Raw genomic sequence first — 27,400 nt, 5'->3', positions numbered from 1 at the left:
TAGGCTAACTTGGAAAAATGCAGGTTCTTTGTCGCGGGTTTTTACTGATCACGAGCGAATTTTGGATTTCAACATACGTTAAAGAATCTCCTTGTTGTTGTAAACTTGGAGATTGAGGCTCAGTATCCTCACGTCTAAAAAGAAAACAATCATATGCCAGTAAATCACCTTCCAGACTTGAATTATTATATAAACACCAATGAAATACCAGGCGAGCTTTCGCGCGAAAAGATGATATCTTCACACGTGAAATTTACTTGTGAAAAGATCACCGTTGCTATGGCTACATAATTAACCGCGGCTTTCACACCAAAAAAACTATTAAAGTGAAATGATTTGGTATTTCATTGGTGTTTATATAATAAATAGAACATTACATGGCCGCTTGGCTTGGAGATACGAAATTTCTCTTCTAGTGTTGAAAAATATTTCACGAGTGAGCGCAGCGAACGAGTGAAATATTTTTTTCACACGAGAAGAGAAATTTCGCATCTCCGCGCGGCCATGTAATATCCTCTATTTCTTTTAGTTAATCGCTTTAACTTCCTCTGTAAAATTTCCCTTTGATTTTTCTTTGGAGAAGATAAGTGTTCACATCTTTTCCTTACATGAACACATGTAAATTGAACAGCTGGGATCGCATTCGAAACCCACGGGACAGCAATGTTTTTCGTCCCCACACGGGACGGCTTGCGGTGTAAGACAACACCCTTGTCCTGTTGAGGAATACAACGAGTCGCAGCACGTGGAGTTGTAGGGGCAGACTGTAACTACCTTGCCAGTCTTGTCTGTACAGGGAACAACAGGCTTGTCTGTTGTCTGAAAACAAAAAAAAATGAAGTTTGCTGTAAACTTAAGGAAGCTATTACAGACACCATCGCCATCGCGAGCTATAGTGGCGACTTCGTAAAGGCGAGGTTCGAGAAGAAACGTATTTGAAAACATTTGCATCAGAGGAATACAGATATTCAATTTCTTCAGTTTAACCTTGGCATAAGTACCAATCCAAGAAAAGGAAACATTTAGTCAGACTTGACGCCGGAAAATATACGAGTTAGAAAGAAAAAAATTTGATGTTGGGACGACAGGAAAATGTGTCGGTAAGTCCGTAGTGGAAAGAGTCTTTTATTGCTCTAGCTGCTGTTTGTATAAGAGCTAAGTAGGTTATGAGCTTGGAAGCATTTTGAGTGAGTACTACAACATTTATTGAATCTGGCTATCTTATCATGATATGAAAATTTCGCAGATCTCGGAGGTTGCTAAAAGCGGAACATAATTTTTCAAATTAAACTCAGATTCTTCCAATAATTATTATGTAACGGGTAGTTAGGGTAACTTCTTAAACAAAACAGTTCTCACCAATGATTTTGCGCTTTTCTGCGAGCAAGAATTTGCCAGTTTCCTTTGTGTGATGTCGTCAGTGAATTGAGAATTGTCTCTCGGTTTTTTGGGGATAATATTGTCGTGTAGGCCCTGGAAGAGATCTTGGATCAGGTCCTTTATCCTCTCACTCAGGTACTCGTATCCCTGACTCGTGTAATGGGGGCTCGGTTGTTTGTCTGCAATAAGACAATGTTGGTATGGTGGATCACCACACGCTTCTACAACCCAAGTATACAGGTCAGCGGTAGCAACTGCAGGCTCTACATTCATCACATCGCGTGCTATAATATTGTACTGTTTGACGCGATTATTTAGGGTGATGTTGTAGGGTACTGGCGTCGTAAAAACATATCCAACTTTGGCCCTCGTCGAAAGAAGTATTGACTTGATATGTGCGAGATTTTTAGCGTACGCCTCTGGAGCAACATGCTCCTCTGGAAATATACCGGCATAGTTGATGTCGTGCAGACCGAAATTGAAGATGATGACGTCATAACTCGTTGGCTCCAACATGACGGTAGACAGAAACAAATTCAGACATTGAAGACCATACTTAGAGTCGAGAGCACCTCCGTCCGAATGATCCCAAGGAGCATGCTGGACTTGATAGTCGGGACCAAGCATTTTAGCCACCCATGGAGTGTAACTATGAAAACGAAAAGAGAATGACAGTCAGGTGTCGTGTCCTTACGCATTAAAATCCGTATCACGCAGCCTCGTACCCAGGCCAGTTCGCGCTATCCGAGTGACCAGAAGAGGCTTGGAACCGAGTAAATTTTCCACACAAGCTTGACAGGTGACGTCACATCCGAAATCGCCGAGGACAACGGGCAATGAAGCTGCGTATCACGAACGTAATTAAAACATGCAGTTTCTTTGTAATAGTCTTCTTACACTCCCATAGCCTGCGTCGCAGAGGTAATTCAACCTTGGTTAGTAACGTCTGCGAAGCAGTGCCGATGTTCTTTTCTGGGCTCCAAACGGCGCTCGCTAATACTCCCAGTGAACCCATGTCATTTGTACATTTAGACCTTTAATGTTTCTTTTCTTTTTCTTTCTTTTTTTTTTCTTAAAAACGATCTGAAAAATGAGGAGTTCTTAAATGAATTTACGCTACTACATCGGAGAAGTTTCTGCAATTTGATTGGCTTAGAGGAGTGGCATTTCAGCTTAATTTGAATAACCTACATGTGAAAATTACAAACCTTTTGCTGGTAGTAGTATAAACAAATAATAGCATATTTTGTACGTGATTTTTGGCGTAAATACCACTCGTGACGTATTCTTGGGTTGCACGTGACGTCACCAAAAATCAAACTAAGAAACTATCGATTCTTCTGAGTTTCTACTTTCACAAGGTATTACAATACCTAAACACCTTTACATAAACACATTTTTGGTTCGAAACGGTTCTTCGTTTTGCGAGAGGGGACGGTTGAATTTCCAGGCTTTTGCGTGACGCGGCATTTAGCTGGCGGCCGGGAAAGCTCTTATGTGGGTTAAAAACATTACCGATTTTTGGAGATTTTGCAATCTAAACATTCCTTGTCTCAGAATAAATATTACTGTAATCTTTATGAGTTCCTCAAGCGAAGAATTCACGCATTAGTAGGAAAACTCGAAAACAGATGTTTCTGTTGGTATCCGGCGGCCATATTGGTGTTCCTGAAAAGGACACCAACATGGCGTTTCCATACAAAGCTTAAAAATTTAGGTAAACCGTTTTTCCCAATATCTCGCATTTGAAATATTTCACAGACCTGATTCTTGGCAAGGGTTTTTGTATATTTATCTTTTTTCATTTCCCAGAATTTTAGTCCTTCTGTATTGAATGGTTTGCATTTTTATTTTTCATTGCGTGACAGTGCAAGCCGAGAATAACAATTTTGAAATATCACTCGCGGTTTTTATGCCACGTATCGCTACAAATCATGCTATTACCTATACTAATTGCGCTAGTTTTTGCTTTAAATTTGGTAAAAATATCTCAATACCTATGCAACATACAAGTTAACGGAAAACACGTCTACCCTGTTTCTATCATTCTAGTAACTTCAAAAGCGCATAACTCATAGTCTGACGACTATAAAAACTCGAACAATCAACAACCAGCACGCGGACGACATTTTGGGTACCCAATCTAGTTATGCTCATGCGTTCAGACTTGTGGAAAGTGTCTTAGATCATTTCTAGTAATTTTGTCACTTAAACTTACCTGTAACGCTGATCTCGGGCAAAAAAAATGGGTGAATGATGAATAAAAGGAAATTTTGTTCTGCAAAACTAGCCAAAAGTCCAAATTATGCAAGCAGTGCTTTTTTTCGTAGATGAAAATTATGCTCGTAATGATGACGAATCATGCCAAAAATTAAGCAAGCACAATCTAGCAAAGCCTATCTAGACCGGACTCAGACCAAAATAGTTGCACCCGTTATCAAATGTAGACGTTTCAGCTTTGAAAGTCTCTGGTCGTGGGCTCTTTTAGCCGGCAAGGCAGGCGTATTTTGCCCATTTTGCTGTGCGATCGATTTGGACTTTCAAACTGAGGGAGAGTTGGGGCGAGTCAAAATATGATTCCAAGGGAGAGATTGCTAGTCTGTTACACAGCCGTTTTTAGAGTCGTCACGCAACGCTCCTCCCCACTAGAAGCGTTGCGTGACGACACTAAAAACGGCTGTGTAGCAGACTAAGAGATTGCCTGCCCCACCTCCAGGTATCTCTGGGTCGCGTTTTTTTTTTTTAACGCCTGGCCCTTCAATTTTCTCTCTATGTCTGATCACTTGATATATCTTTCCGCCGAAACGGCTCCAGTTCCAAGGGGTTATCGGGCAATAGCGCCCTGATATGGCGTATGCTCTCCTTTCTTTCCCCACCCCTAGCACTCGCATCTCCCATCGCGTGCGCCTCTCGCGTGACTTCTCGCGACTCCCCCGAGTGGGGAGCTTGCTCGTAGGCTATGGTCTAGCGCCAGTCTGCGCCACAGATGAAACTAAAGTCTGGTTACTAACCGAAGTTAAATTATGTCTGCAAGGTAGGCTAGCTATGGTCCCTAGAACCTTAAAAACTCCGAGGTCTGAGGACCTGTTTATATGAACTGAGCCATAGCCGGGCTGGCACGCTTAACCGTTGTGTTTTACATGAGAGTGCCGGTTGACCCGCATGCCTAGGCCTCGGCTCGAGCAACCGGGATCCAAACCCAGCAAACCGGGCTCGCTCACCGCATGTAAACAGGCCCTGATGCCTTGCTCTTCGTTCGAACTGTCACGTAATGATTTTTCCAGTCAAGGTCAGATCGAGAGCTGCTCGAATATCATTAGAAGCAATTTTCTCAGCTTTCGGTTTTTTTTTTGCGATGCAGATCTTTTTCCTGCGCTACTAGCTGTCCACGCTCAAGTGAATTAGAATGAAAGCCGTTTTTTTCTTGGCAAGGACTCTGCTTGAACGGAATTGAACTGAAACGTCTGCAATTTCCGCCCCTTGATAACACCATTACGTTTATAATAAGGACACAAGGTCAAACTCCCGTCAAACTCTGTCGGCATTTACGGGATTACACATTCGTCCCAACGCTGAAATAAGCATAAGCTTTAGCAACACGGAAGTTTAGTCATTAAAAAACATTACCCAATACTTATAGAATCGCCAATTATAAGGCAGCTGATTTTCCCTGGAGTTCTTTTCAATGGCGGTCCTGGTTTGCAGATCCGATCCGCTGGCCGCATCGCTGAACGAGAATTGTTAGTTCTCAGTGAACAGACAGAAGCCACAATGAGCAAACAAGACACAAGAAAGAAGCAGAAATTCATCTTACAGACGACTGCGTAGCGTTGGAAGAAGACAAGCGAGTAGGGGCACGACGATATCCTGTATGACTGTATGTTATTTTATCTGTCACTTCAAGAGCGGCTGATGATTAATCCCTAATTAAACTGATTGGTGGTTAAACTTTAACTTACGTATCCTGTAGTTTTTGTCAGTTTTCTACCTGTGCTTTTCTTCTTTTTATGTTATGATTTGAATATACATGTGTAGAACTAATCTTAGTTTTTAGTTTTCTCTCTAAAAAGACATGTATAACAAATTACGGTCAAATCCCTCGTTGGCCTCCGTGCGGAGTCTTTTCATCAGCTGTATAACGGTCAATCCAATTGGTGTTAACAGAACTAAACCACCAGTATTAAAAAAAGAACCTTTAGTTTAGGCTAAACTTAGGCCCAATTAGAAATCAGTAAGCATTGCGGCCAATCCGTTTTCAGACAGAAAAGAAAAGGCTCTACATGTGCAAAGGGGTGCCCGGCGAGGATCCTTCTTAGGTACCGTGTGTGGGCACCAAGTGTGGAGGAGAGGATGAGCTAACATCCGGAATTATTAGCGTGCAAAATGTTATGGACATCGATTTGAGTAAAGTTCGAATAACTGGAAAACTATAGGCCCTTTGCACGATTAGGTTTGATTCGATTTTTCACAGTCGAACCTCTACTAAAGGCCACCTGTCTACAACGGCAGCCTCTCTACAACGGTCACTTTTTTTGGCCGACAGTCCATACATTGACTCTTGTTTTAAACCTCTCTACAAAGGCCATTTTCTTCTGTCCCCAAGCTGGCTGTTGTGGACAGGTTCTTGCCTAGTCTTTTCCGCGCGGCCAATGCGTTTCGGGTCACGTGGTCCGAGCGAAATAGCGAGGGCGTCTCCCGCGCGTTCATCTCGGATACGTCCCCGAAATGAATTGACCGACAAGGCCTGGGAAAATGCCGCACAGAGACTAGGCAAAAGAGGTTCAAGCGTAATACTAGAAACACCTCTCTGGATGGCAAATGACGCAGCGGTACCTTGAAATTTTGAATGATGCAATCTCTTTAGTTTTCTTGCCATCACCCCCCCCCCCCCCCGGCGTTGTTTGCCAGTTGTGTTCTAACCATGTGATCGTATATATTGCAAAGGGCCAATTGAACTCGATGAATCAATGAATGAATGATAACTTTATTTATACACGGTTAAAAACATCAGTCTAACATAGAAAATTAATTAAAAATTCTCAAAAACTGTTTTACATATTCGCCGTGTGGGAGTACTGATCACAAAACCATATTTGGGAACTTTTCTCAGGAAGATTGTTCCATAGAAGAGCGCCACTGTAACTAAAGCTACGCTTAAGGTAATCAGTTCTGGGTTTTGGGGGCATTAATTTTTTCTTTGCGGTTGCAAAAATAGTAATTCGATGTTATTGGGGCAAACAAATTCCAGAGGTAACCTGGGGCGAGATTGTTAATGCATGTGTACATGAAATTAGCCTTTTGTTTAGCCCTTCTAACCGATAAATTGTCTCAACTAAGATATCAGGAACTCAGCGTATCAAAGCTAGATTTAGTGATAACTCTGATAGCACGATTTTAAAGTTTCTCACTAACCTGTTGGGTCAAGCCATCCCATACAGCGCTGCAATAATAGAAGTGTGGCTCGATAAGATCTTTGTATATTTTAATTGCAGTGTGCATTGAAACAAATAGCCTGACTCGCTAAAGAGCACCATACCAGTAGATACTTTTTTTTAGAGATTTCATGAATGTGGGCCTTCCACGAGAGATTTTCATCAATGATAAGCCCAAGGGAAAATACAAAATTAAATCAGGTCCATTCCTTACTGAATAAACGGGTTCGTACACTTAGTGTGGCATTAAAAAAATCCTTCATTTAAACTGTCACTTAGTGCTACGTTTAGGTAAGTATTGCCGAGGTAGAAATAGCAATACCATTTATATATCGTCGAAAATCTTACCGTATACTTATGGAGTCGCCGATAATAAGGCAGTTGATTTTTCCAGGCCTTCTTTGCAGGGGTGGACCTGGTTTACAGTTTCGTTGAGCTGCCATCGTTGTTCGTTTGGGTGCTTGGTAGTTCTTAGCATTCAGTGCACAGACAGATACCAAAATGAACAAAGAGCATGCCAAGAAGTTAACGTTCATATTAAGTTCCTACTTTACAAAAAAATTTTCGAGTAAATATTGCCGGTGCAGATATGTCAAATTATGAGTACAACGTTATAAGTTATGAATAAACAGCGAATTCTGCTAACATGAAAAAACAGACGAATTAATTAAAAAAGAAAAAAAACTCACACTTATTGGTAATGCCTCGTCAATACTGTCTCGACTTTTGATTCGTAGAAAAATAGAAAGGCGTCTATTGTCTCTACAAACTGCATTACGGATAGAAAGTTTGAAATGGGCACGCAATAAGACACTTCAGCTAAACTGTAACCTTTTTCCTCTTATTTTATCATTAAAATACTCGGAATTTTGTCTTTATCCCTCTCGTTTTCTTTTCTTGGCTGGGAAACCCCAGGTTTTCTTCCTTTCTTTATTATTACTAAAAAAAAACCATACTGTTTTCTCTTATTATATCTTTTGATGAACGGCACATTTTTGCAGTGCCTTGCTGGTTGTCAAGGAACATTCATTTTTATTTATTTTGTTCTTGATGAATGATTCAGTCTTTATTTTTATAAGCCATAAAGTTTGCAAATGATTTGAAGCCAAGGGTTTTCACTTGCGACGGAGTCGGAGTCGGAATCGTAAGCGCGGTCGTAAGAGCGCTTATGACCTTGTGAAAATCAAAATTCGGAGTTGTAAGCGGAGTCGTAAGCGCAACGGAATCGGAGTCAGAAGAATCAGGCCCCAGTTGTTCGAAAGGTGGATAGCGGTATCCACTGGATAAATTACTATCCAAAGGATAGCGCAGTTGGTTTTCGTAATACTTATCCGCTGGATAGCGATTTATCCGGTGGATAGCGCTATCCGACTTTTGAACAACCGGGACCAGAACGTTTCCATTTTCTTCAGGCCCCGGTTGTTCAAAAGTTGGATAGCACTGTCCACCGGATAAATCACTATCCAGTGGACAAGTATTACAAACACTGATTGTGTTATTCGCTGGATGGTAATTTATCCGCTGGATAGCGTTATCCACCTTTTGAACAACTGGGCCCAGAACTAAACCAATCACAAAGAGTGGGAACTTGCATTACGATTAGTTTATTTATCCTTCTGCTTGTGTTTCCCACAATCTGGTTTTCACTATAAGCGGAGTCAGAAGAAAATGGAAACGTCCTGATTCTCCCGACTGCAATTCCGTCGCGCTTATGACTCCTCTTACGACTCCGATTTTTGATTTTCACAAGGCAATAAGCGCTCTTGCGAATCCGCTTACGATCCGACTCTGACTCCATCGCTAGTGAAAACCAGCCAAATAAGCGGCCTACTATTTTTGATACCCTGCAAACAGACCTGGAACAAGAAAAAATTAAAATCGACGCATCTTTGAGCGTTTTCACTCACGTAGCCAGTGGCTGTGTAAATTCATTTCGACAAAAGAAAAAGAGTTCATTCCCACAGGATTGGTTTGAGACACCAACATGGCCGCCGTTTTATTCTTTTAAGACACCAACAGGGTTCACACTCTTTCGAGCTCTTCAAATTCCATGACTTTTTCCATGACCTTTTTAAATTTTCCAAGACCTTGGGTTTAGCTGTCACTTTCAAAAATTTTAAAAACTTCCCTTGTTTTAGGGTAGTTTTGGATCTTAAAGATTCAACAGACACAAACTCTTGTGTCCACCAAAATGCGTGCCGTTTGCCCTGTTTAATTGCTCCCATTTATCTTATATTGTCCTTGCCTTGTCATCTTCAGTAACGGATCTATCAAACAAAGCTTTAATTCTCTATGACTTTCAAGAACCGACAATTCAATTCCACGACTTTCCAGGCCTGGAAAATGAAATGCTTAAATTCCATGACTTTCCATTTTTCATGACCTGTACGAACCGCGACCAACATGTTGGGCGTGACGTCATGTGCAAAGGCTCTATCCTTTTATTAATAGGAGCCCAACACCTGTCTCTACGTAAACCAAAATTATAAGGAATAATAATCGATCACAGTGAAAGGCTAGGAATTTTTTTTTTGCTCCAGTCCCACCCCCCTCCTCAAAAGTCAAATGGTTGGGGCCCCAATTTTACTTGCGTACGCACGTAAAAATTGCGCCACAGTGGAAACTCCACCCTAGATTGAATATGATCGTTCGCGTGTGACACTGCTGGCAGACAGTGTCATTGAGTTTTTTTTTGTTATCAGACGAAAAGAAAAAAAGCTAAATAAGAGTATTTTAATATAAATGATTATTAAATTATGCATTCGGGTTATGTTACAAAGTCTTCTAATCCGTCTTTTCTAAAACGTCTGACGGAAATTGCGCTAGCGTAGCAGATTGTCACTGGGAAGCCGGCTTGGCAAAAAATGCCAGAGCAGTAAGACCGACAAAAACGAACAAATGTTTACTTAGAATGCTTGAATCGATTATTAAGGTTGTTCAACGTACTCACTGGCATGTGAAGATCTTAAGATCCGTTTTTCAAACCGTCAAGATTATTCCAAATCGCTCAATGGCCGTTTTCACACTAAAGACGGATTATCTGTCTGAAACGGATAATCCATCTTCAATATCCGTCAAAATTGACGGAAAACAGATGAATAAAGTCAGGCGGATTGTTCATCCAAAATTAAGACCGTTCCATTTTCAGATTAAGACGTATTATCTGTCTGACGCCAATTATCCAACGGATAATCGGTCTCTAGAGTGAAAACGGCCAATGTCTGTTGAACATGAATTTTCGCCGGAATTGGACTCTTAGGGACCTCACTCAAATTCTGAATTTGATTCAGAAAGAGAACGAAAAAGATCCTTTTCTTGTCTTTGAGGTGTATTCTAAGTAACCGAAAATGATATATGCATGGCCGGTTCTGTCGTAACTTGATTTCGAAAGCATCGTAAAACCAAGATGCTTTAACTGCCTTGAGGTGGATTCAAGACCAACATTGATGTACCATATAACACAGCGTTAAACCAATGTCTTGAGAATGAAAGCATAGTAAAAAGCAAGATAATTTAACTGCCTTTGGGTGGATTTAAGACCAATATTGGTGTACCATATAACACCGTATTGAACCAATGTCTTGAAAATGAAGGCTGCTCTGTCGCTACACCAGACCCCTCGGTTATCTCCTCCGTCTGTTCGGCATGCTCGTCTCCAGACACCTCCTTATCGATTTGATTTCCGGATTTTGAGCCTCGATCCGAAGCAGCCTCTATTTCCGGTGCTTCGTCGGGTGGTTTTGGAAACTGTACCAGAGCTCGAACGGCCTGTCCTACTGTTTTGCTTGTCTCGAGGAGGCCTGAAAGATCAGCTCATTATTAGAATTTAAGTATATTGTATGCCTGGTTAGTTCAGATGGCAGAGCGCCAGTCTGATGAGCTGGGGCTCCGGGTTCAAACCTCGGTCGGACCAAAACTCAGGGTCTTTAAATAACTGAGAAGAAAATGCTGCCTCTGTAATGATCTGACTTCTACAAATGGTTAGACATTCTCTAGTCTTCTCGGATGAGGACAAAAAACCGTAGGGCCCGTCTCACAGCACTTTCACTGATCTGTTCTTGTGGGACGGAAAAGAACTCACACCACTGTTCGAAAAGAGTAGGAGACGTAGACCCCGGTCACCGCGGTGGTGTGGCCAACCTTTCCTGGGCTGGGTGGGTTATTTGTAAGGAGAGATCTTAATATAGGGATAACCTCATGATCCTCCATCAAGTGCCGTATTAAAAGCTACCTGTAAACAGTGTTTGTATGAAGGTTTTCTGCAGTGCTGGATCCAGACCTCGAGATAAGGGGGAGGGGCTCATAGTTTCGGTCGAAACATTAACGGAACTCTTCGGTCCAGCCGAAAATTTTCTTTCAATCAAAAAATTTCATCAGTTCCTCTTTCCTTGGTTAGTCCCGGAATAAAGCCTGATGCTGGTGCATCTAAGATACGCTGCAGCTAGACGGACTGTTGGCCTCTCGTCATTGAGACAAATAGACAGCTTGCCAATCGCAGCTAAATTGCGTTCACCTTTTCATTTCAAAAGAAAATGTTTCTCAACAGCTTACATTTTAATGGTCAACTACAACGCTTCTGTCCGCAAAATCAAAAAATGAAACCGGACAACGGCTCTACTGTAAAATACGCCATGAATTGATACCAGTAACTAAACATGCAATACAAAAAATATCTTAATTTATCAATGGATAATTTTAACCCTTTAATCCAATAGTGGCCAAAACAGGGGAATAATTCCCCCTCAAAAATAAAAATAAAATTCTTCGTACAATCCTTAGAAATAAATTCAACGAAAGAGGTTTCATTTGAATGGCTACACTATAGATTTAAAAGTTAGTATGACAAATAATCTTTTCATAAATTTACCTACGAGTGAAAGGTCTAAGGAAAATATGAACATCGTTTTCTGATGAGCGTTTACTCACCAGTGAGGTAGGTGTCGAGCTTGTGTTTGTTATCAGCTAGCTGACAGTGCCACTGACTTGACACCACGCCGGCCACACCCACTAAAGATAACAACATGGCTGTCTCTAATGGACGCTCAAGCCAAAGTTCACCAACACTGAAAAGAAAAAAACCATGATAAAACAAGAAAATTCACAAACAGAAGTTCTATCACATGCAATTTAGTTGTTAAGCTTCATCCATAGTTAGAACCATAAGGAAAAAAACTTTCAGCAAAACCTGTCAAACACTGAAAACAAGACAAACTTTTATCAAAATGTGCAGTCTGTTTTCTGGCGGCCATTATAAAGTGTAAAAAACAGCACGTTAAACCGAAATATCTTTGGAAACTGGTCAAGCTGAGTGAGAAATCAGATTTTTGGAAGATTTTAGTCGAAGGCGTTTTTGGTACAAACCCCATCTAGACTTTCCAACAAGTCGACTATTTTAGGCGACGTTTTCACTGGCGGATTACACAAGCACAAAACGGAATTTTAGAAAGTCTAATTCTGCATCAGCTTACACCACATATAAAACTGACTAAAATGACGGGAAAAGAGATTTTAAACATATCCTGCTTTGGTTCTAATCCGTCGAATGTAAGGAAGCAATTTTTTTAAAAAAAAAAGACTCATAAGATGTTTGGCTGTAAAATAATCCTTACGCTTTAGTTGCATCGTCCTTTCCTTGTCGCAGAAAACTCTGCCCTGTCTGAACAAGGTCCAACAGTATCACTAAATGACAATCTGAAAACAAAATCACATCGAGGGGAGGTTTAACAAGTAGCGGAAATCGGTTGCGTTCAAACAGCTTCACGTTTGCTTCACCATTCAGTAGAGTTAATATAGAATTATTCAACTAACCAAACACACACACGTTGTAAAACACAAAACTTGCACCAGGTAAAATGTAAAGAAACAATGAACAGTTTTCTCATAAAAATTTCATATAAAATGGGTGTGGATGGGGAGGTTGGGGTGGGCAAACAACATGTATAATAGGGAGTATGGAATGGAGACCAGCGGTCCGTCTGGATTGGGAGAATCACGGACCAGACACGGAGAATAATAAATTGTGCCATCGTTACGGCACTTTCATTGTCTAAATCCCAAGGACCATAACTTAGTCTTGTCCAATCACGGCGCGTGAAATCTTTGAGACATTGTGAGAACACATTCATCACCTGTTATGTTCATAGGCGCCAGCATATTAGGTGGCATACATCCAAGAAATCGCTCCGGGCCGTAAAATATAAAGCCTGTACTCTCAGACACGAGCCGCTGAAATTCGCCCACACTAGAAAGTAAACAAATCGAGAAGTAAATAAGTCAGTTAACGAAAATGCGTGACAGGTTGCCACTGGTTTCGAATAAAAATATTTCACTGTCCCCTGACTGTTTTTCCTGACCTCTAAAAAATTCACGCAGAGCTCGTGGAAAGCAGAAAACGACGAAACTCGCCGACTTCTACAGATTGTGGGGACCAATCTTCGCTCGCTATAAACTACTACAGACAACGGAAGCAGGAAATTACTTAACGAGATGATTTTCTGCCCTTTTCGCAGATAAGGAGAAGGATCTGAAGTTGACGTAAAGACTGATTCTGTTTTCCTCTTACTTTTCCGCTACTAGAAGGTGGCGTTAGTGGTGTACGCAGAAGACGGCATTAGGCGGCGTACTCATTAAATACCGTTGACTGAGTGACTGACTAACTCCCTGTCACGTGGGTTCACCCTCAAAAAAAAAAACACTGACACTGAGATTTTGCTCTATTTCGCGTTTTCCTAGTACAGTCAACTGTCGCCTTACGGACACCCCACTATAACGGACTCCCCGATAATACGAACAGCAGCTAAATCCCCGGTAAAAAAAAAATTACAGATGTTTGACTAAAATAAACTCCCGCTATTACAGACTCTCGCTAATGAGGACACTACCTCGAAGTCCCTACAGTGTCTGCTATAAAGGGAGTTGACTGTATTTTGGAGCAATTATCGTGCGGGGTGTCTATTAGACAGGGATCGGCACCTAATAGACAAGAGGCGTTTATCAGAGTGGGGCGTCTAATAGATCATGCATTTACGGTAAATATTCTTTGCTGTTTTTATGATTCTTAGGTTAAATTAACCTTGGAAGGTGGTCACTTCCAATAATGCCACTCCATTTGGCCGTGAAGTTCTTAAACTTAGAGATGGCGTCATTCATTACTTTACTTGGGTTATCATCTCCTGAAACAAACATCACGAGGAGTCAGTTAGTACGCCAGATAGTCTAGCACGCAAGTATGAAAAAAGAGTACGCAACGTCGTGATTTTGTGCTATATGCTTAGATATAGAATTTCATTATCATCTGAAGCAATGGGTTATAAAAGAATTATTACTATCATAGATAAAGGCTAACAATACAGGACTAGGTTACGAAAATATAGAAAGACTGATTTAGACGGATCGTTGGCCCACCGTTTAAGAATTTTAACGCAATTTGTATTTTATTTTATAATGCTCGGAAACTCTTTATTCTTTGTGTGGTTGTGACTTTGTTTATTAGGATTTTTTTGCGCCCCCCAAAAAGTTGGGGTTATAACTAACGAAAAGAAACAACGTCAATCAAAACACCCCATGCTTTTCCTACGAGAGAAACACAATGTTAAGTTGTTCTGTGTAGATTATAACGGGCTGCCTTCAATAGCCTCTTTCGGAAACTTGCTAACATTTGTTAAATCATCAAGTGACAAATAGTACTGTAGATTTCCGAAGAAAAAAAAGATAGAGAAAAGAAGGATAAAAAGTGAATCTCCAACTTCAGAAAACAAAAACAACATTTTCGCGTTGGCTCCAACTTGCGCACCAACTGGCGCTGAAACTATTGCTATGAAGAGTGCCATTTTCCAGACTTACCTTCCTCGCTACATTCATTGTATGGGTCCACAATATCTTCACTCAGTTAAGTTTAATCTTATTCTACATGCCAAACGTGTTTCATTTTGGACGAGTATGCTGAAAGAAGTTCCAAACTTAGCATTTTAAGTTCTTACCAACAGGACACCCCTCCGTAACCGAGAACCAGTGGAATCTATATCTTCACCGGGTTCTAGGAGAAAACGTCACTGTGTTGGCTTTTTCAATGTTTTTTTTTCGAAATTGCGTATCTTCCATAAAAGCTAAAAGGGGTGGCAGACCAAACACCTTTGCCGATAAGAAACCTATGAAAACCTTTTACATATTGCTCTAGCAAGAAGAACTAAAAGATTTACACTTTTTATGCGAGATCCATTACCTGCACCCTCCGATTTTTTTTGTCAATGGTAATAATGTACTATTTTTTTGCTCTTTTTAAACAAATATATATAAAAAACAAAATAAAATGGTTTTGTACAAGTCACAGTAGACAGTGACAGGGGAAGCAAAACATTAGCAGGGTAGAAAACAAACTGTTCGCCAGGTTCGGGGAGGCTAATTTATCACTGGGTAGAAGTTCACTGGTTATGTTACAGAAGAGTGTAACAGGTGTAGCTTTTTCGTCTCAAATAGGAGAGCTCTTCTTGATAACGGCTGTTTGGAAATACCCAGGGTGCCAGAGGCTTTTCATGCGCGGTTTCTGGTTTCGGCCAAGTCTTAAAAAGTGTCTTCGGCCTGCGGCCGAGAAAACAAAGCTCCCCGACGCACGCGAGAGAAAAACACTGGTACCCAGGATAGTTTGGAAAATACTGAACCAAAACTAATAATTTAAAAAGGTCACTCATTGCGATGAAAATCCTAACGTCGACGGAATTTTTTTAAAGATAGGTTAGAGTCATCTTTTAAGAAGAAACCTGGAATGAAGAAAGACATCCTTAGAATTTTATGTTTCTAAAAGGGATACATCTTATTCCATTAAAATCCACTACAAGCCCTTCTTTAGGAACTCCACTCCCTAGGTCTTTACCCTAAAATAAAACAAATAAAAAAACTTGATCAGAAATGTCCAAGTTACCTAAGCGTGCAAACTCTAGTTTTTTGGGGTCGCGAGAATCAAGGGTAGGGCTTACCTTTTTGTCGCTCTTTTGTCCTGATTTTGCTGTGGACGGTTTATCTGACTTAGCTTTATCCGATTTCTTCCCTCCTTTTCCAGCAATCTTGATCGCGCTTTCTAAAAAGATTGAAACAATTTCGATGTTTATAAAGCAAGATACATACAAATGGAGAGGGAATAATAACGAGGTAAAACGACTGAAAGTAAAGTTGAACAAGATTCCCAAGCTTTACTAGAGGCAGTTTTCTCAGAAAATGATTATAAGCATTAGTACTAACAATGTACAATTCTACTGCTGGGTGTCTCTCCCTAAGTGTTGCGCCTTAACGTGGTGGGGAGGTTTGTGTGACTTGATGACCCTGGAAGGTATACCAGTGGAAAACTTGGTCCCTGGTGGGTACAGTCGTGCTGGGCAGGATTTTTTAGGCCATTTGCAGGTAGCCATTCACGTGGTGCAAAATCCGCCACGCTGGAGAGCAAAAGTCGCACTGGGACAAGACAAAAAAAGAAAATTACCATTTCAAATGTCTGTATGTCTTTTGTTTGTCTTCTCCCAGTGCGACTTTTGTTCTCCATAACGGCGGTTTTGTACCAGGTGAATGGCTAGCTGTAAAGGGCCTATTGCAACCCCTGGCCCTCCAGGTTGGGGGTTGGGCGATGGTTTGATGTCCCATCGCCATTAAAATATATCATTACTGAAGCCAGACAGGTTTTTCAAGATAGCGGGCGGAGAAGTGCGGAGGCCTTGTGCGTAACGGAGCGCGAGGAGGTGAGGTATGTAGGTAGGTAGGTAGGTGCTCACTCAGTGCCCCTAAATGGAAGAGAGGAGGTGACATTGTTTGGTTACAAACCTTCCTGGTTTTCTAGCCTGCGAGAAAGCTCTCCTTGGCACTCTGGCGGCAGGGCAAGAAAAAGACGGAGAGCTTGCAACTACGTCTCTGGAAATTGAAATCCACGTCCAATTACCCTGTGGCTCCCCGTCCACTGAGCTGTCAGATTTCCGCCAATCTGCGCGACGCGGAAACGAGCGCGAATGTAAATAAACATTGAAAACACGTGCCATGGGTACTAATGTCGTCTCCGCCAAACAGCATTTCGCAACTACTTTTTCGACGCAGATATTCAAACTCCAGAGACGTAGTTCCAAGTTCTCCTTCCTTTTCCCGCCCCGCCGCCAGAGCGCCCCGGAGAGCTTGCTTCCGGGCTACTGTTTTTGACATTTTAATGACCACGCTCACAGGTTTGTTCGCATGGGAATAGCATGATTTGCACGTAAATAACAGGAAGGTTTGTAACAAAATTTCAACCTCGCTTCTATCCAAAGGCCAGGGCACTGAGCACATTACTGTAAAATGGCCCATTGCAGAAACTCCTAACTGCCTAGAGGAAGTACAGATTAGCGGTCTCTCTATACGAAACACTAGCGACCTTGGCTGGGTATTGCAAACACACTGAAATTGGTCTAATGGAAATATCTGGGGACACATTTAGTGGCAAGGAGAAATCACGGAAACCAAGCAGGCCCGTTTGATCGAGCCGATGTGAAGAATTTGTCTTTATCAATAAAAACGCATTTCGTATCCTGCAGTAACGTTTTAATCATGAAATTCCCAGGATGCAACTCAGTGGTCCTCACGAACCTTGGCAATAAACCAATCTTTCACGAAACGTGACAATTAATTGTGATGACAACCGCATGAAGGCTTTTTCCCTTTCGCTCTTTTCATGATTTCACTCCTAAAAAAAAGTAGCCTGATACTAGGACCGACAAAGAAAAAAAAGTTACCTGATCGCTCGGCGGGATGCACACGATGATAGTGGAACTGTAGTGAGAAGTCACGTGATATACTAGTGATCTGAGGAACAGCAAAGACTCTGATGGCCTCCAGGGGTAGTTGAAGAAGCCACTCATCTGCTAAGAGGACGATGGAGTCGGATACTGATTCTGGACTGAGTAAAGTAAGAGGAAAAAAAAACATTCATTATGAGTTTATTATGATTACTCCTCGTTTGAAAATCTACAATAAGTAAGGTTGTCAAGACGTTACTTACTTCAAAGCTGGATGAAGTTTGGTTAATATGGGATCCAAATAAGCTTCAACCGCTGCAACAACGTCTTTAAAATGAGACTGGAAAGAATTGAAAAAATGAAATGGGTTATAATAGAATCACAGCTCCCCACACAATAGTGGTAAATACCTACATGTAAAACAGAAATGTCTTGTCCACGTTTAGAGACACATTTGAAAGATATAAAATCAACTCAAAAACCACCTATAGCGGTTACCTCAAGTTGAGCTTCTTTTTCCGCAAAACTCGAGTCAAAATTCAGCAATTCCTAAAAAACATAGAAAATACGATAAAAAACGTCAGATAAGCGGAAAACTTGAACATAAGATTGAAAACAGTCTTCAGCAAACATCTCCAAGTTTTATCAGCTAAATTAAAAAGCAGCTGGTTATAAATGAAAAATCAACCGGGGATTTAGGACCAAACAGACAAAGAAACATTGTTTCAAAAGAACAACAAATTTATTTTTGCTTCTTTTGGGGTTTTCTTTACATAGGACTCTTGCCTCTTCGACAACTTGAATGTCCTGGACCAGTCCGCGGGCCCCAAGTTTTTACTGTTAGTCTAGCTGAAGAGTGAAAGGTAATAAATACGGGTTATTGACCAAGCCCGAGGTCAAGATGACTAGTTATTGGCCAAGTTCTTTTTTCAGCGTTTCCATGGTCCAAGTCGAAGTAGTGGTCAATAACAACGCAAAAAAAGAACAATATTTAGCCGTCTTGACCGTCCAGGTTTCGGTCAATAAAGGATTTGTAATATGGCCAAAAAGAGAAGTTTTCTTGTGGGATCAACGCGGGAAATCCCGAGCCCGTTCGGGTAACCAATCAGAACTCAGGATTCGCTTAATCTCGCGGATTCAGCCATTTAATAAATAAAGAAAATGAATAAACGAATAAGTACAGAAATAAACAGAACTATAAACTTATAACCTTGCTATCGGCCTGAAGATCATCTTCTAGCTTAGCCAGCATTTTTCTCTTTTGCTCCTGTTGATGCCTCACATAGTTTCGTCTCATTAGTTCAGAAGCAGTATCTGACTTAAAAACACCGAACTCTTCAATCAGCTGTTCTAGCTCCCTGGCACTGACTGTTGCACGGGTGATCAGAGGTTTGGCTGGAACTGATCGGAGAAAATATCAAATTGATCATGAATTCACCATTTTCACATTGTCCAATATACTTATACATCTTGTTTACCTTGCAGTTAGAAGACGATTACGTTGATGTACTCGGTCTTATTGTCCTCCCCATTATCTAAAGTTATGTTTTTATAGTCTCTCCTCTTAATCCAACCGTAACTTATTTACTTTGTTTTATGTCATTTTATTGTATTTTAAGTCTTTGTGTTGCCATTGTAACGTGACGAAACCTGTTGACTTTTGTTGAAAGAAAACGTATTTCATCCAAATGGTACGCGAGAGTACATTTTCTGGCAAGTCCAGCGATATTACATGGGCAAACAGAGATGGATCAAAGGGATCACAACCTTACCGTGATGGAGTGGATTGCGGGTCTCACTGACCTATAGAGATATGCCGGCTGGATGCTTAGACCCTTGGTAGGGCCACTCATGCCGAACAGGTCGAAGGTTAGAGACCAGACTAAGTGTGGTTCCCTGGTCTTCCAGGTTGGGGGTTGCGCTAATGGCTGATTATCCTCTCCTGTAAAACCTTATTATTACATTAACCAAGGGAACACTGTGGCCGGCCTCACAATATGAGTGACCCCTTGACAAAAGGGACCAAAATCACCAGGACACCACCGAGTCTAAAGCCTACTTGGAGGCGCACAGTTGAAAAAAAAAATGAAAAGAAGTGGAATGGCAATCATGGGACGAAGTGAGGACCAAAGCAACTAAACGAGACTAAAAGTGAAAACTCTGTGGAGGCCTTATGTGCCATGCGGCACTAAGAGAGAAAGTGACGTGAACTTACGATGGATGAAAGTTAACATACCTGGCAGAGATGAAGCTTGTTTATTTGCCTTCCCGCTTGGCACTGGAGAACGGCCTTTATCCAAAACAGCTCCGTACAGATACCGTCTACAAAATAAAAGAGCTGGTTTACCATACACGTTCTTGTACTCGACTCGAGGAAGGTTTCGTCACTAATCGTATCCTAGAGACTCCGAGTAGTCAGATCTTTAATTTCTTTGTACCACTTCTTTTGCAGCCTACACAGTACAGCTCTACAACATTACACGCACAGTAGCCAACTTACCTATCTGGAGAGTGTTGAAGTACAACAAACTGGGTGTTGGTCGCTGAGAACTCTCGCGTCAGCTCCAGGTGATTTCTCGCGATTGTCAATCGTCGCCAAGCCTGAAACAGGTCCCACAGTTAGGCAGGGAAACGTTTAAGGTCGGCACACAATAAACGGCAAGTTGTTACGACAAAATAAGTGCTTCGTTTTTGTTAAAAGCTTTGTCTCCGCGACAGTTCGCGCGAATTCACAGTGACCTAAATTTGTGAAACTTGTCAAGGCGAGTTGTCGCTGCGAGGTGTCCCCGCTTTTTCGTGTCGCAACAACTTGCCACCCGACCTAAACACACGGACTGGACAATACCCCACCCGCTGCCTCCTGATCTACGGGAACCGTTTCAAACTGACATTTTACCTCACAATCCGCCAGATGGTTTGAATTCGAGGCGAGAACACTAGAAGACGCATCATTCAGGAACTCCATATCAGTAAGTAGTTTTCTTTGATGTAATAAAGCAGCCTGGCGTGACACGGAAGGATCCAGTTGGACACGCCTCAGCACTCCTTCTAGAACTTGAGACATCTGGCAACTCTACGACAAAAACAATAAACACGCCAGTATTTTTATTATCAGTTGGTCCCAAAATGGAACAGTAAACGACTGTCCACGTAACCTGCCAAGGCTACAATCATGGACAAAAGTCATGGGAGAAATTTGTATTTGTGGTTTTGTTTTTTAAAGCAATTATGCCCAACCACTCCCTTCACCCCAAAAACAACGTTGGATGCGTGTATCCAGAATTTTTCCCGAGTTTCAAAATTTTTTAAGGTGGGGGAGGGGAGAAAGAACTGCCAGGAATCTTCCAAAAGGTAGCTCTGTTTTGTAAGGGCAAATTACAGCTAATTACGAATATTTCATCACTGTCCAAAGTTTGTTCGGGATTGTAGGTAGTCGAAAGGAGCTTTTTATGGAGGTTCCAACTAGTCTATAGTGATGACTAGGAATACTGGTCTTTTGGGCAAATGGTCGCTCACGGGAGCTGGTGGACTGTATTTGAAGTGGGAGGGGGGGGGGGGGGGGGGCACAGTCACACGGCCAAATCGTAGGAAAGAGGAAAATTTAAATTAAGGGAAGATTTGGTGCACATTCCCAGCAATAGAGAGCATTAGGCTATTTCACTCTGTCAAAAAACTCTCTGTACAACATACCTGATAAAGCGCCAGATATTGTGATGATGTAAGTGGATCATGTGCTCCTATGGACTCCACAAGTTCATGAGCCGCCTTGCAAACAACATCCTAAAAGAATTTCACAACAAATCCATTTTAGTTAAATATCCATGAGATATATTAATCAAATCAAGCGAAAAGCTGAAAAGGACTACTAATGAAGTGGGTGACACCATCGGATTCTCTCATTGAAGTGAAGTTAGATCCTTGACCATTGGTACAGCGGAGCTAAGACCATCCCAAGATAATCATCTTAGCAGACCCAGCTGTGAAAATGACTTTTTTGAGGAAGAAAAACATAACAGTACAAACCCTGAAGCCATGTTTGAGTCCTATCTGAATGCACTGCGTTAAGCATTCCACCGCCTGACTAAGGTATCTCTTGGACGTTGTGAATTCAGCCTAAAAAAATAAACAAGCAAACACGGCAACACAATGTGATGATATTTACAAGTAAAATTTTCTTCAGCTAGAGTTAAGGTAAGACGAGGTCTTCATTTCGTAAGGTTCAGATCCATTTGTCATATGCAATAACAAAATTTCAACAGTTCTATACTATTTACAGTCGACTCTTTTGTCCGAAAGATCGTAAAAGGCGAACGCTTGCTACAGTGCCCGATCCAGACCTTGAGATAAGGGGAGGCGGGCGGTCATCCAGACCCTGAGATAACGGGGGGGGGGGGGGGGGGGGGAGAGGGGGGGCGGTCTCCAAACAAATTAATTATTTTCGAACCTTCCGGGCCTCAGGTTGGTCTAAAAATAACGAGGGGACGGGCCCCCCCGAGCCCTTACACTGGATCCGCCTCCGTGCTACCGCGCTATCTTGGTTTCAGATGTATCCAGGGAGAAGACCCTAAGTAAGTATGTTTCATACTCTTCGCCAAGTGACACTAACCTACGTCGCAGACACTCTAAATCGAAGTATAGACAATGGTCTAGACAATGCGCGGGCTGGCTGCAACGCAGATTAAGGTGACACTTGGTACATTTAAATCCCTACCTCGTCCTCAGAGCCCCCCCCACCATTTTCCATGGAAAAAGCTCCTGAAACAAGGTTGTTTGAATCCACGATGGCCGCACCGTTACCGACTCGACGATCTCTCACGGAAACTGAGAACAGTCGACCATTGTTCCAGCGTTGTCAACCCCTAATGTACGACTGCACCTCTCCGTTGAGTTATTTTTAAAAAACCAACACATATTATATTCCTACTTTGGGCGAATCTATAATGTTTCACGCCTTACTTTCAACTCTAGCGCTTGATTGGTAAACTTGAGGAACACCCGCGATGGATTTTGGGTAGCCTCGGTTTCAGGGTCCGCAGTGTCCTGGTTCTCGGGCCCAGGTTCTGCAGCGGGTGGGTCAGGAGGCTGGGCAGTTCTGTTCGCTTCCAGCTCCTGTAGAGGCACCACCTGTCCAAAAATAAACAAACATATAAATAACAGTTCGTCACTCAGGACTTGAGTGTCACTTTTTCCTTGAAGTGAGAAAGGTGACAAGGTTTTCTCTGAAAGTAGGATTAATTGTGGTTTAATCTGGCAAGTACAATGAGAAAAACATTTCAAACTACTTGGGCGACAAAACAGAAGTCGAAGATTTTGGAAGCACGCGAAAAAAGGTGGTTTGTTGCTCAAAATTAATTAGGAACTAACCACGATTTATACAAAGCCAAGAAAAGTAAAAAGAAAGGCAGAAAACGTTTCTCACCTCAATCTCTTTCCACTGGGAGTCTGGATCTGGAGCGGTATGCGCCGCCAGTACACCAAGACAGCGGCCAAGGATGTAAAACGTCTAACAAAGAATAAAACGTCACAAAGCTCCGATAATCGCTTTTAAAAAGTATTGTGGGAAACTAGCAGTCCGTCTGGATTGACTGTGGAGAAGGGGGGACGGGAAACGCTCAGGAAAGAGATGAAACGAGCCCCAATAATGCAATCAGTTTGTATTGCTGTTTAAGTGCTAAGATAACGCACCGTATTTTAAGATTCATTTTCAAGGTTTAAAACTCTTTTATCTATTCCGCTGGAAGATATTGGAGCTTCCTCCCAGATAATGTAAGGGCAATAGTAGATTTCAAAGAATAAGACAACAGTTGATATCACACAAGTTTGTAAATTAATGTAATGTATGATTGATGTCTTTTTATGGTCTAATGTAAAGTTATTTAGTTGTACTCGGAGATACTAGCTTAACAGCTACCCCAAGATTCGAGTTAGGTTAAAATTTGTACGTATTTTGAAACTCGTGAGACGAAATACACACCTTAGCTTTTAGGAACCCCACATTACCCGTCAGGCCATGCGCCACGGACAATTGCATCAAAGTGTCTTCTGCAAGGGTTCTGAAGAATAAAATAATCAAGACAGCTAAGATCAGTTCATTAATAATGGCGAGACTAGACGAGAAAAAGACACGCTTTACCTTGTAACTGCTCTCCACTTTTGTTCCTTTTCGGTTGGCAAAGATTCTACTCCAACGTAATCATCTATCATCTGCAAAAAAAGACAAATACAGTTTCAAGAATGACTGCAAAAAAATTTGGTGAATTGAGAGACAAAAGTAACTGAAATTCAATTTTCACATAGTCCGTTTATTTTTGTAACGTAATATACAGATTTCAGTAAGGATTCCCCAGAGAAGCACGATGAGGATTAAAGACTTTCTGTACAGTTCTTAACGTCTGGAAAGCGATACAGGAAGCGCCCTATTTGCCACAAATTGTTCCTCCATACAAAAGTTTCTCGGCTAGTTTATTTCTTTACCATTTCTGGGAGACAAGTTACCAACTTTTTGGATAAATGTTAGGCCCAGTCATCCCTATTCTTTATTTAATCTTGGCGTAAATAAACTCTTGTTGATGTTGCTGAATTTTAAGAAGACGATTTGTTATGCATCTTTTCTTCGGTTAGGACGATCTGCAACCAATAAGCTTAATGAATGATGTATGGAATCGTTGAGGCTACGTGAGAGAGCACCCTGCAAGCAGTGCCCCTACTTCACTTGCTGGATTTTTGCTTACTCGTGAAAAGACCCTATATGAATCACGGCATGTTACTTGGATACAGTTTCGCACCCAGGCCTAATAGCCGTGCGTTTGGTGCAGTGGACTCAGTTATGACCGTTCCCGAAACAGATGCCCGCGTTCGAAAAACCTGTTTGACGATAGAAAACACGATTGACTAGTTTAAAAGTTCGGGCTGCTGTGACTTTAGAGACTTAGGGCAGAACCTCCTTTTCTCCTTCTCGTTCAAGAAGACGGCAAAGGAGCCTTTGCTCGCAGAGTGGTGAGAGAGAAAGGCAAGATGTATTTTTGCTAGCTTATAAGGAAAACTTCTACAAAATACCTTTTGAATGCTTCCCTTCTGCGTTTCCAATTCCCGCTTTCCGCGATCTTCGGTAGACACCTGTTTGAGCATGTCAACCATCAGATCGGACAGGACAAGCTTCGTCTCCACTGCTTCTTGCTGAACTGGTAAGCTTAAGTTGCGAAGCTAGAAAACACGCAAACTTAGAATTAAAACAATCATTGGGATACACGGAGTCGACCCCATGGCCCGCAGAACGCTGGCAGTAAGCAGTCGAAAACGTCGCGACCTACGACACAAGTGACAACATCGTAAGACAAACGATGTTTCATCACGTTCAATTGCAGACACCGAGACACACAAACAGGCGTCTGAAGGAAAGACATCCCAATTTATTTCAGTCCTCGTATATTTAACAGTTTATCAACATTTCAATTTTAAACTAGACGCACATTTTTCTTGGCTTTGTTTTTTTTTTCTTTTCACTAACAGGCAAACTCCTGTTATATTTTCCATGTAACTTACAAAGGAAAAGTAATCAAGGAAATTTTTGTCGTCTTAAGGATGTTTTTTTTTAACAAAACTAGTCCGTTGTCGGGTTTGAATGTAAAGCAAATGCGACTTTTAGCTAGGAATTCTCTACTACTCATTTTATATTCTGATGAATTTTACGATTAATAAGCAGGCGTTATCAAAGTGATAAGAAAACTGTAGATTATTGTTTATGCTCACCTCCGACAGAGTACAGACAGATAGCACGTCATGTAACACAGCGTCAGATAAACTCACAGCTTTTTTCAAGAAATCAAAGGCCTACAGAATGAACACGATAATTTAATGAAGTCATTTAGCAAAGGAAACCGGTGCTTTATTACTTCAATTTCACCATTGCCCTACTACCTTTTACAGCATGGAAAACGCCCCTCCTTTCAGCCGGAATTTTAAATAGTGGCTCAGGTGCTTATTCTAGGAAATACGGTATTTATACTCCTGCTAGAGGGTCCGGGCAACTTATATAAGAGTGGGCCACAAACTGAAAAGTACCTCCAGTAGAAAATCTTGTTTTTCCTCTGGTAACGAGCTGTCTTCAGCAAAAGCTCTTTTGATTTCTGAGAGTTTCAGCATGATCTTGACTGCCTCCCGTCTGTGACCTAGCGCGCTCAAGTTTGTTGCTGCACGAGACAAGTGCTGTGGAAAGGAACAGAAAATAAACTATGTCAAGGCTTAGCAACAAGTTCTCTTAATTACTTCCTAGGTTAAAAGGTCGGTCGAGGGTACGGTAGGTGTTGAGGGGAAGGGTGTAACATGCACCAAAAAGCTAGGGAAAGCAGTGCGTCACCAATGCAGACCTCTATGATGACCTTGCAAAAATTACAAGCACCATTGCAGTGATTTTGTTATGGTGAGTCCCATCTGTACTTCCAGTCCAGATCCAATGAGTTTCAGTTAAAAAAAACAAGGAGTCCTTAATTAAAAATGCTTGGGCTTTAATGTAACCAGCCAATTAATGAGGAGACAGACGCCACACCTCTTTATTACAGCCACAGAAATCACACGAACAGGATTTTCTACCAAAAAATCTCCAAATCGATCGATCGTTCCTTACGTATTACGGGACGCATGCCATGAAATATTTTGCATCTTTGGCGATTTTTCTGCGTCAAGGACGCAGGACGCAGAGATAACAAAATCACTCCATTTTAGAAAGACGTTTACGGTTCTCTGGTCATCGATAGTTATTCATAAGGTGTTAGTATGGGATCCTCCTCATGCAAAGTGGATTCGTGGCCACGAGGCTCGGCCGTACATTGACCAGCCAACACATATACAGGCTCGTTTGACAAAAGACCAACTACTGAAAGTTATGGCGGGTCATGAATTATGGGGAAGTTTTGTAATGTAAGGTCAGGCCGCAAGTAAAGAAAATCATCACCAAGTAAAAGGGGTCTTGACTGCTGAACAGATTCTATGGAAAACAGGGTGGTCAATATCCAAAGGTGAAAAGGGTGGTCAAAGGCTTGAACAAAACCACACCCACGCTGTGTAGAAATGTACTAATGAAATACAGACCTTGCAAGCCTTGATCAAATCCTTGCGCGCTTGTTCCTCTTTTCTTAAATGCTTGTCATTGACCATGTGGCCGAATAGCGTACCAAGCCTGTGGTATGGAAAGAGAAACAATAAGAATGCATCAACTCCAACACACTGACGTAACCGTAAACAGGGTTAGTAACCCTGTGATATCTCCATATAACAATTGTATGTCACTAGGCGGGTATTTTACATCCACTATGGCGACTCAAATTTTTTTTTTTTACTGATCATTACCTGGCTTCAATGATTGCCTCAATATAATCCGCCATGTTGGCTTTGTTGGGGTTTTCGCTAGCCAGATCCTGGAACACATGCTTTGAACGCAGGAGAACATCGCAGGCCTGCAACATTTAAAGGAACCGGGGATAAGTAATTACGTATAAAAACCTCTCTTCACTGCACTGTTAGTCTCAGGCGTGCCTAGGGCGAACCAAAATCCCAAAATTTGCAAAGGAATAAATCGTTGGCAATTTTAGAAATAATTTGTTGCACCACGATATGATCAGTGTGTATTCAAAGCATTATAGTCTTTGTATATCGGAGAGCTTTCATTTTTACAACTTTTTTTGCGTTCTCTTGCACTTATATGGTGGCACGATGAAATGTGATGTTGTCTTTAATTGAAACCTTGAATAGATACCACTTCAAATATCCAAGAGAGGAAATTTACAGCTCTCACCTTTATCACTCTAAGGAAATTTTGTGACTACAGAAAGATCAACCAACGCGCTT

General features: G+C 41.5%; 2 protein-coding genes across 2 annotated transcripts in view; both read right to left on the bottom strand.

The window, feature by feature from the left end:
* Positions 1 to 526: 526 nt before the first annotated feature.
* Positions 527 to 5,247, bottom strand: LOC140932697 (uncharacterized). Its single transcript, XM_073382208.1, has 3 exons — positions 5,008 to 5,247; positions 1,427 to 2,029; positions 527 to 817 (listed from the first exon to the last, which is right to left on the bottom strand). Exons 1-3 carry the CDS (start codon positions 5,187 to 5,189, stop codon positions 592 to 594), a joined length of 1,011 nt encoding a protein of 336 aa, XP_073238309.1. The 5' UTR covers positions 5,190 to 5,247; the 3' UTR covers positions 527 to 591.
* Positions 5,248 to 8,715: 3,468 nt separating this feature from the next.
* Positions 8,716 to 27,400, bottom strand: part of LOC140932696 (cilia- and flagella-associated protein 46-like) — a 63,375-nt gene continuing 44,690 nt past the window's right edge. Inside the window, exons 40-65 of the mRNA XM_073382207.1 lie at positions 26,903 to 27,009; positions 26,645 to 26,732; positions 25,619 to 25,762; positions 25,307 to 25,387; positions 24,614 to 24,760; positions 23,691 to 23,761; positions 23,532 to 23,610; positions 22,977 to 23,060; positions 22,514 to 22,681; positions 21,581 to 21,670; positions 21,248 to 21,337; positions 20,454 to 20,630; positions 20,058 to 20,158; positions 19,794 to 19,879; positions 18,768 to 18,958; positions 18,056 to 18,106; positions 17,821 to 17,897; positions 17,555 to 17,718; positions 15,785 to 15,885; positions 15,619 to 15,682; positions 14,655 to 14,690; positions 13,885 to 13,984; positions 12,941 to 13,053; positions 12,422 to 12,503; positions 11,739 to 11,875; positions 8,716 to 10,612 (exon numbers count right to left, since the gene is read on the bottom strand). Of these exons, the coding sequence (XP_073238308.1) occupies positions 10,326 to 10,612; positions 11,739 to 11,875; positions 12,422 to 12,503; positions 12,941 to 13,053; positions 13,885 to 13,984; positions 14,655 to 14,690; positions 15,619 to 15,682; positions 15,785 to 15,885; positions 17,555 to 17,718; positions 17,821 to 17,897; positions 18,056 to 18,106; positions 18,768 to 18,958; positions 19,794 to 19,879; positions 20,058 to 20,158; positions 20,454 to 20,630; positions 21,248 to 21,337; positions 21,581 to 21,670; positions 22,514 to 22,681; positions 22,977 to 23,060; positions 23,532 to 23,610; positions 23,691 to 23,761; positions 24,614 to 24,760; positions 25,307 to 25,387; positions 25,619 to 25,762; positions 26,645 to 26,732; positions 26,903 to 27,009 (2,916 nt within the window). The 3' untranslated portion in view covers positions 8,716 to 10,325. The remainder of the gene's footprint in view (positions 10,613 to 11,738; positions 11,876 to 12,421; positions 12,504 to 12,940; positions 13,054 to 13,884; positions 13,985 to 14,654; positions 14,691 to 15,618; positions 15,683 to 15,784; positions 15,886 to 17,554; positions 17,719 to 17,820; positions 17,898 to 18,055; positions 18,107 to 18,767; positions 18,959 to 19,793; positions 19,880 to 20,057; positions 20,159 to 20,453; positions 20,631 to 21,247; positions 21,338 to 21,580; positions 21,671 to 22,513; positions 22,682 to 22,976; positions 23,061 to 23,531; positions 23,611 to 23,690; positions 23,762 to 24,613; positions 24,761 to 25,306; positions 25,388 to 25,618; positions 25,763 to 26,644; positions 26,733 to 26,902; positions 27,010 to 27,400) is intronic.

Source organism: Porites lutea, chromosome 4, assembly GCF_958299795.1.
Source record: "Porites lutea chromosome 4, jaPorLute2.1, whole genome shotgun sequence".
In the NCBI taxonomy this organism is placed as follows: Eukaryota; Metazoa; Cnidaria; class Anthozoa; order Scleractinia; family Poritidae; genus Porites; species Porites lutea.
This window is presented reverse-complemented; position numbering and strand designations above follow the sequence as displayed.